This window comes from Malus sylvestris, chromosome 10 (assembly GCF_916048215.2).
Source record: "Malus sylvestris chromosome 10, drMalSylv7.2, whole genome shotgun sequence".
Classification (NCBI taxonomy): Eukaryota; Viridiplantae; Streptophyta; class Magnoliopsida; order Rosales; family Rosaceae; genus Malus; species Malus sylvestris.
The window spans coordinates 2,732,480-2,740,506 of record NC_062269.1 but is presented as its reverse complement, the minus strand read 5'-3'; the positions used below and the strand labels follow the sequence as shown (position 1 = coordinate 2,740,506).

The window sequence follows — 8,027 nt, the reverse complement described above, 5'->3', positions numbered from 1 at the left end:
ACACTTGGATGCACTTTCCTTAAATGGAAGAAATATTTAGTTTAGTCCCCAATTTTCACTCTAATTTACGTTTGGTCCTTCAACCAAAACTTCATTAATAAAAATCCCTGAATTTAATAAAATGTGCAACATTGGTCCTTATTGTTAACATTGATTTGAAAAACCACCCAGTTGATCTTGGATTTACCTTTAGAGGATAACTCTCGTGCTCAGTTTAGTGTATGACGGTTTTTTTTTCTTTTCCTCTAAACCACCCAATTGATCTTGGGTTGAAGGTCCCGACAACCTGTTTTTTACTAAGACACACCCTTTGTATTATGTCCTCTTATGCGGCGTTCCATTCTATCGATGAGTATAACACATTTTTCTTAAAAAAAAAAAGGTTCAGCTTACCGCTCAACAAATGGTGTTAATTAAAGGATTAATTTTTTTTTTGTTGGATTAGTTACATTTCTGGATTGCTCACTTCATATGCTAGCTTTTCGTTGCACTCAAATGTTAGTATATAACTCAACAAATATTGAACACGTGGACGTAGCCACATTTACTATAACGGATATAGTTTTTCCGTGCCTAAATTCCCTCTTTCATACAATTTAAATTAGTTTAAAATAGAATGTCATTAGTATAATTATCGAAAAAATACTCCTGGACCAAATGAGAGTAATTTTATCAGTTCGAATCATACCAGTATGGCAGGTGCTATTTGCTAAAGTTCAACAATCTTTGTTGGAAAAAAAAAAGTTTGCAGTTGAAGGACACAACTTCAACTTCTTTCTCAAATTACACCCATTCATCGTATATGTACGATATAAATAGGATTGAAATGCCGCCCTTCTCTCCACACACGACTCGGCGGCTGCTTCTTCAAGTCATACCTGCTTACCCAGTTCCCAAGACCAAAACCAAAAGCACTTTTCTCTCTCACACTCGCTCTCTCTCCCCGTTGCTTTCAACAACCTAAACTCCCACCACCACACAACCCTCGTCAATAAACATTAAACACCTGACCACCAGGCGTCACCACTATCAATCACCGCCCTCCACAGCCACTCACCACCACCAACCGGAAAAAAAAACAGACGGAAAGACACAAAAATGGATTCCAACAACGTCAACAACAACTTCGGCGCTGCTGCCGGACCCTTCCCGACATTCAATGACATGGAGCAGATGTCGGAGACCCCTCAGCGCGGGTCCCACCACCGCCGGGCTCACTCCGACACATCCTTCCGCACCCCCAACTTCGACGACCTCCTCCTCTTCGACCCTTCCGACCTCGACCTCTCCTGCCTCGCCTCTCCCAACCTCCCGCCACGTGGCAGTGACAGCGACAACATCGCCATGTTTCTCGAGTCCGACGACTCCTCGGGGGGCCAACCACCCAACCCCTTCTCCTCCACTCCCAAGCCCACCGCTTCCTCCGGCTCCACCGCCACCGCTGCCCACCTCCGGAGCCTCTCCGTCGACTCTGACTTTTTCGACGGCCTGGGCCTGGGGGATTCAGGCCGGGAACTGACTGGGGGGCAGAGGTCTCGATCCCACAGGCACAGCATCTCGATGGACGGTTCGTCTATCGAGGCGGACTCGTCGGTGATCACCCTGAACGGCTTCAAGAAGTCCATAGCTCCTGAGAGACTTGCTGAGCTCTCTCTGACCGACCCTAAGAGAGCTAAAAGGTTGCTCCTTTTCTTCTCTACTGGTGTTATTTTTTACAGGTTTTTTCTTCAGCAAATATCGATCAAATTGTTTGCGATCGAATTAATGTAATTAAACTGAGGGGAATTACATCTTATTTGATACGGAAAATGGATTTTTTTTGCTTAAATTTTGTGAATTATTTTGGTCTCTCTTAGTCTTAACATAGTTTTGTGGTTGAAGTTTGTGTTAGGAAAGAAAGATTTGCGTTTTTTGTTTGTTTTTTGTGCGTGTTTTTATATTTTGGGTTATCTTTGTGGATATTATTTGATTGAATGAGAAATTGAGGGTTGTTTTTTAATTTTTAATTTTTTATTTTGTGGTTTCGTAGGATTTTAGCTAATAGGCAATCCGCTGCGAGGTCCAAGGAGAGGAAGGTGAAGTATGCGAATGAGCTGGAGAGGAAGGTGCAGACTCTTCAGACCGAGGCGACCACCCTCTCCGCCCAGGTCACTCTGTTACAGGTATATTACCTAAGACCTTGACTTTTGTTGCTTTGTAGAATTAGAAGTATCATTTGGGCTAGACTTTTCGGTATTACATGCTAAGCCAATGAAACCCACAACTTGGCTTGTTATGATGCAGACGTTTCATGCATTTTCATTGCAAATATGGTATTCTCTGCTTTGTGAGGATCGTCATGAAGTTATTTGTTTATTGATGTGCGTGGTTTGGTTTGAAAATTTTTGCTGTGATTTTTAATGATCCAGGATAGGAAAATGTGCCGTTATTGTGTTTAGAATGTACTTTATTTAAGTGATAGTTTAACTTTGATTACGATCTTTATTTTGGTATGATTTTGAACTTCCATTAACAACCCAAGAAGGAAACGTACACTTACATAGTACACAATAATAATGTGTGTTGATCGAGTTTCAGTGATGATAATTCGCTTATGTAAATCTACGTCGTTGCATGTTTCCATGTAGTTATCTTTCCAAAATAAACCCTAAGTTTGACATGCTTAATCCTAACATGCAAAGTAACGTGTTTTTAATCATATGTTCATGGTATGAAGAATCATCTACAAAAACCATTGTTACATGATAACTATTTGTGTATGGAATTGCTGCGGTTTTCAATTTTTTTTGGGTTTTATCGCTTTTTGGATGTCTGCATCTGGTTACATTATATTTTGGTGCATCCAAAACAGATCCGGCTACATATTTAGAAGGATGTAAATGGGGCACATTATTAAGGGGGAAAAAGTGTTATAACCTACAACAAATACTGTACTTTAAAGTTTAAACCAGGATTCACTTTCTTGTTGAAGGTCGTTAAACATTTGTAGTGTGTAGTTACCGTAAACCTGAGTTCTTGTGGTACATTAATCGAGTTGGGAATAAGTGCATTGGCCACTTTCTCCGTATGTCTTTTCGACTAGCGAGCTCTGTCCAAGTCATATCCAGACCCAGCAGGCCTCTATATTAGACAATGCAGGCTTCCTTGGTAGTAGGTTTCTTAAACAATTGAAGCTTTAATATTAGAAAGTAGGTTCCAGGAACTTATAAAACTTTGTCGCCAATGACATGCTATTGAACCATGAATGCAGTAATAGATGCATACTAGTCATGGAGAATTGAAGAGTCAAAAGTTACAATCAAACTTGAGCCCTCGTAGATGTCATTGTATGTTCTTCTTAATTTGTTTGATTAGGAAAAAAGCCAAACAAGTTTGCTGCAGTTTAAGGGTCGTTGTCTGGTTTTGGACTCTTGCTTTTTGGCAGAGGTTAAAACCAAGATGTTTCTAAAGGGACTTTGTTGTGTGACCCAGTTTTAACTTATAGTATATGTCCTTATAAAACACAGCAAGTTTGTATAGCACATAGTTCAGGTAATTCAGATGTCTCAGTTTAGGATTTTAGTCGGAGAATCAGATCTGGATAACAGTAATTTTCTTTTTCTCTTTCCCTAAATATAGGTGAAGGTTTTTAGTTTAACACGCCACATTATAATGGCATCCTTATCGGTCTATTTAGCAGGGAGAAAGGTTACTAACCAAGATGCCCAAATTCGACATTTTCTCAAATTATATATTCTTCAACAAATTACACATTGTCACCATAGTTCCTGAAGACGCAGTAATTGATTTGCATGTTTCTGCAGCTGTCTAAATGATGGAATGTGTATCTGTCATTGTCTCTACTATTTACATGTGCTGTATTCTTTTGTTACGGAAACTAATTGTATCGACTTTGCAAACATTTCGGATGTGCCACATGACTGCATATTTCATGTCTCTGCCCTTTAATAATTGGTTGGTTATTAAGGTTGGGTATTCAATGTTTCTAAAAATAGCCTCTTATTATATTCCTACTTCCATCCCTTGTCATTTTTGTAAATAGTCATAACTGATTTAATTTCTTCACGAGCTTTAGTAGTTTGCCGGTACAACCGTAAAACCAGAGTTTATCATGTTCTGTAAGTTGGTTGAATGTTGGAGTCGCCACAAAACTTAACTAGAAAGACAAATAAAGCAAGGTTACAATCACAATTCAAAAAGTTCTCGTCGTGCTTATACAGCTTATCTATGGTGCAGAGAGACACTACTGTCATAACTGCTGAGAATAAGGAGCTCAAACTTCGCCTACAGGCTCTGGAGCAACAATCACAGCTTAGAGATGGTACGAGTTTCATTTCATACGTTTGTGCTAAATTTTAACCGTCTGTTCTTTTAAAATTATGTTATAGTTGCCGTTTGCTTTATTTTATGCCTTCAGCCTTGAGTGAGAAACTTAAGGAGGAAGCGCAGCGGCTTAAGATTGAAGCCAACCAAATCCGACCCAGGGCTGGGAATGGAAACCCTTTCTACGGAGGGCTCCCCCCTCAGTATGGTCAGACCCAGCTCCACCAGAACCAGACCCAGCACCAGCAGCATCACAACCAGGGCGTCGCCAGTGGGCAGGCTCACCCGAGCTACATGGATTTCAACGGGAGGGCATAGAAGCTCTCCAAGAAATCATTAACCACAGTTTAGGTATTTCATAATGTTTTTCGAATTAGAGGAGGGTAGTAAATCTCATCAAATAGCTTCTTGTACATACTACATACATACAGATCATGTATATGTATGTGGTACAGGACTTAAGGCTGTGAAGATTGCTGCTCACACCAGTACACACAGAACCCCACAGTTCCCTGTATCAGTTAATTTAAAACTACAGATCAACTCTTATGTTATTATTATCATTTCTAGCGGATTAGAATATCATTTTTAGAGTCCAAATCTTACCGGAACACCTAGTTATCGTCGTTGTACTTATCGAACAAGCAACCTCTAGGGTTTGAACTGTTGGTTATGCAGCGGTTGTATCATCATATGTTGTGTTGGCCCCCCTTGCTAAGGAATGTCAATCTGTCTTCTTTCTGTTATGATAGATTCAGAAATTGTTGTTTAATGGTTTTGTTATCTTCTCTCTTTGGGTTTACATTCCAATTTTCAAGCTTGTCACTGCTACAAGTGCTTACAAGTGGCGACTCTCATCTCATTTTGTCGCCCCTTGAGAAATATTTTCCCATACATGAGTGGCACAACGGGGTCCAAGGCAACCGCATTATGACGTATAATTTGTTTGGATACTGCCACTGTCATATGCCAGGTCGGGATGGAACCAAAACACCGTGTGTGTGAAGCGATTCTTCCCTTTGCCCTGTCGGACTGCGTCCAAGAGTGGTGGTCTGATCGAAGGGTGGGGCCTGAGAATTTGTTCTACGTACGAGGGATGCATTTTTGCTCACTACTCTCATGTGGTGGTAGTGCTTACTATTCTATTTATTATCACTTGATGAGTATAAATTTTGAGATTTGTGTCTATTCATTACACAAATTTCGAAATAACACAAATCTCGAAATTGAAACTCGTCTAACGATAATCATTATCACTTGAGTGGAGTCTGAAAACTTAAGGGTCATTTGTCGTGTCACAAAACGAAGGATAATAATTGGCTTGTCTTGTCAATGAATGAAATTATTTGTGAAAGTTGATGACTAAAGAATCATTTGAGTCGTTATAATGTGTATTAAGTCCATTATATTAATGAGGGAGAAGGACAAATATCACATGCAAGTTTGGTGAGCATGACATGTTCCTATTTTATATTTCATTAACATCTATCCAATTATATAATTAAGTATGTTGTATTATGTACACATACTACTGGACAAGAAAACAATTATTATAACAAAAATCAAAGATAGAATAGTGTGTTATCATATATATATATAGTAGTAGCTTATGTTCCTTTCTAACTGAGTTCTAGGTTTGACTTCTCCTTTTAAAATATTGTTTGTTCAAAGTAAAATAAAATAAAAAGTAATTGGTAAATTGTCCTAATGAATAGGGCATTTCTACTCAACTTACTGTATTTCGAGTTTAAACCCTCTATCCTATCTTTAACGTAGATAGAATCTTACTTGTATTAAAAAAATAGTGCACAATATATAGACATATTTAGTGGCGAATTTATGATTTGAACTTTGAGGGGTTCGAATATTAAAGGTCCATGATTTTTAAATAGAAACATACAAAGTTCAAGTTTTATCCATGGAGGTAGTTCAACGAACACTTGGTGGGCTTATTGTCATTTGCCGAACCATGTTGTGCATATGTTAACGTTTACTAAAGCAATATGATGAGTGCTATCGAGGGCATTTATCGAGTGTTGTCGAAGAAACTTATAGAACGCATTCGAGATATGTCTACCAGGCATTACATTAAACAGTTGATAAGTACAAAAGAAATATGTACCAAATATTTAAAGAATCACTAGACGACTTTCACATGCTTGTTTCTTGATTTCCAGGTAGTCTTGGGACTACCTTGATCCCAATATAAATCCGCCCTTGGACACAGTAAAACTTCTATAAATGAATACTCTTGAGACTAAGAAAAATATCATTTTAAAGAGATTATTACATCAATGAATGAATAATTTATTTATTTATCGATATTTGAATTCTTAATTTAAAAAGAATTTCTTGTTTTGTTTATTTCTTATAATTTTGGTTTGATATTAATTATTGTACATGTGATTATATAGATTCCTAGTAGGTTGTATTTAGGATATTAGAACATCTAATCCCTTTATGATTATATTACTTACAAGGCAATGAATCCTTCCAGTTTACCATAAATAAAGGCACTAGCTATGATGAATAATACATAAAATTCCTCAAGCTCTCCTCTATCCCGCTCTGCTGCTCTCTTTCGCCCTTCAGTAAAATAGGTCACACCACGTTATTAACACGCTCATGACACTGCGTTAAAGAACTTAAGGTTATTTTGCTACAAACCCATTCACAAGATTCAAAATCTACAATCCAAGTTCTTCTACAACTCAATCTAAATATCGATATTTTTTTTTAGTCCAATTGCATGAAACATTCACAATTGAGCATGAACCCTAATTTTCGGTTACAAAATTATATATCTACTAAAATTATTATTCATATTTGTATTTGTTTATACCATACTTAGGGCCTCCGTATTTAGATCTCGTATAAATACTCGTGGGACTTAAATGTAATTATAAAGGAAGGGGCAAATATGTAATAAGTGATGAGCCTTTATTCTATAAAAGGACCCCTCACCCTCACAATTAGGGAGAGCCTCACATCCCCTCTCATATTCAGAGAAGCTCATCCTCACATAAGGAAGCTCTCTCATCCTCTCAGAGCTCTCACTCTCATATTCAGAGCTCTCTCTCCCTAGAAAATACAATAATCAGTGTGGACGTAACCCAAACATTGGGGTGAACCACGATACATCTTGTATTATTTACTTTCTTGCAAATTCACGGTTGGATTTACGTTGTTTCAAGACCCTTTCAGTTTTGTGCATCAACATTTGGCACCGTCTGTGGGAATCGACATGAAGAGCTATGTATGTTCTCTCTCAATTTTGCATCTCACCACCGTGAAACCTTCACAACCTCACCACTGTCTGCCGTGGATCTGCAAAACCCACAAAGAGACACCAAGTTCATCTCTCTCTCTCTCCCTCTCTCCAAACTACACACAAACGCCATGCCTGAAACACCAAAGAAATTTCTGAATCCCACGGAGGCCCCCCTCAAAGTGACAATGGCTGTGTGAAGGCCATTGAGTCATTAGTTGATAGGGTTAGTTCTTTGCCAAAGATTCGCTATTATGCACCGCCGGAGGTAGGCAACAACCCTCATTCCACAACTGGGACTGCTCGTCCTTCTCAGCCCCCATCTCCAAAACAATCGAGAAGCGAAGGGGTTCTGTCGCCATCTTGCGTGACTGCGCATACTTATTCGCAGGAAGAGTTTCTCCATATGGGGAAACATTACCACAGTTCGAATAAA

The 8,027-nt window shown here is 38.7% G+C and overlaps 1 protein-coding gene across 3 annotated transcripts; it reads left to right on the top strand.

Annotated features, from left to right (window-relative positions):
* Positions 1-829: 829 nt before the first annotated feature.
* On the top strand, positions 830-5,524 carry LOC126586707 (transcription factor VIP1-like). 3 transcript variants are annotated; one of them, XM_050251642.1, is made up of 5 exons: positions 830-1,679; positions 2,030-2,162; positions 4,237-4,321; positions 4,418-4,674; positions 5,297-5,524. In XM_050251642.1, the coding sequence occupies exons 1-4, from the start codon at positions 1,099-1,101 to the stop codon at positions 4,639-4,641; spliced, it is 1,023 nt and encodes a 340-aa protein (XP_050107599.1). In that variant the 5' UTR covers positions 830-1,098; the 3' UTR covers positions 4,642-4,674; positions 5,297-5,524. The 3 variants fall into 3 exon arrangements, with proteins under 3 accessions (XP_050107599.1, XP_050107598.1, XP_050107597.1); XM_050251641.1 differs by lacking the exon at positions 5,297-5,524 and adding an exon at positions 4,779-5,069; XM_050251640.1 differs by lacking the exon at positions 5,297-5,524 and having other exon boundaries at positions 4,418-5,069.
* Positions 5,525-8,027: the final 2,503 nt, after the last annotated feature.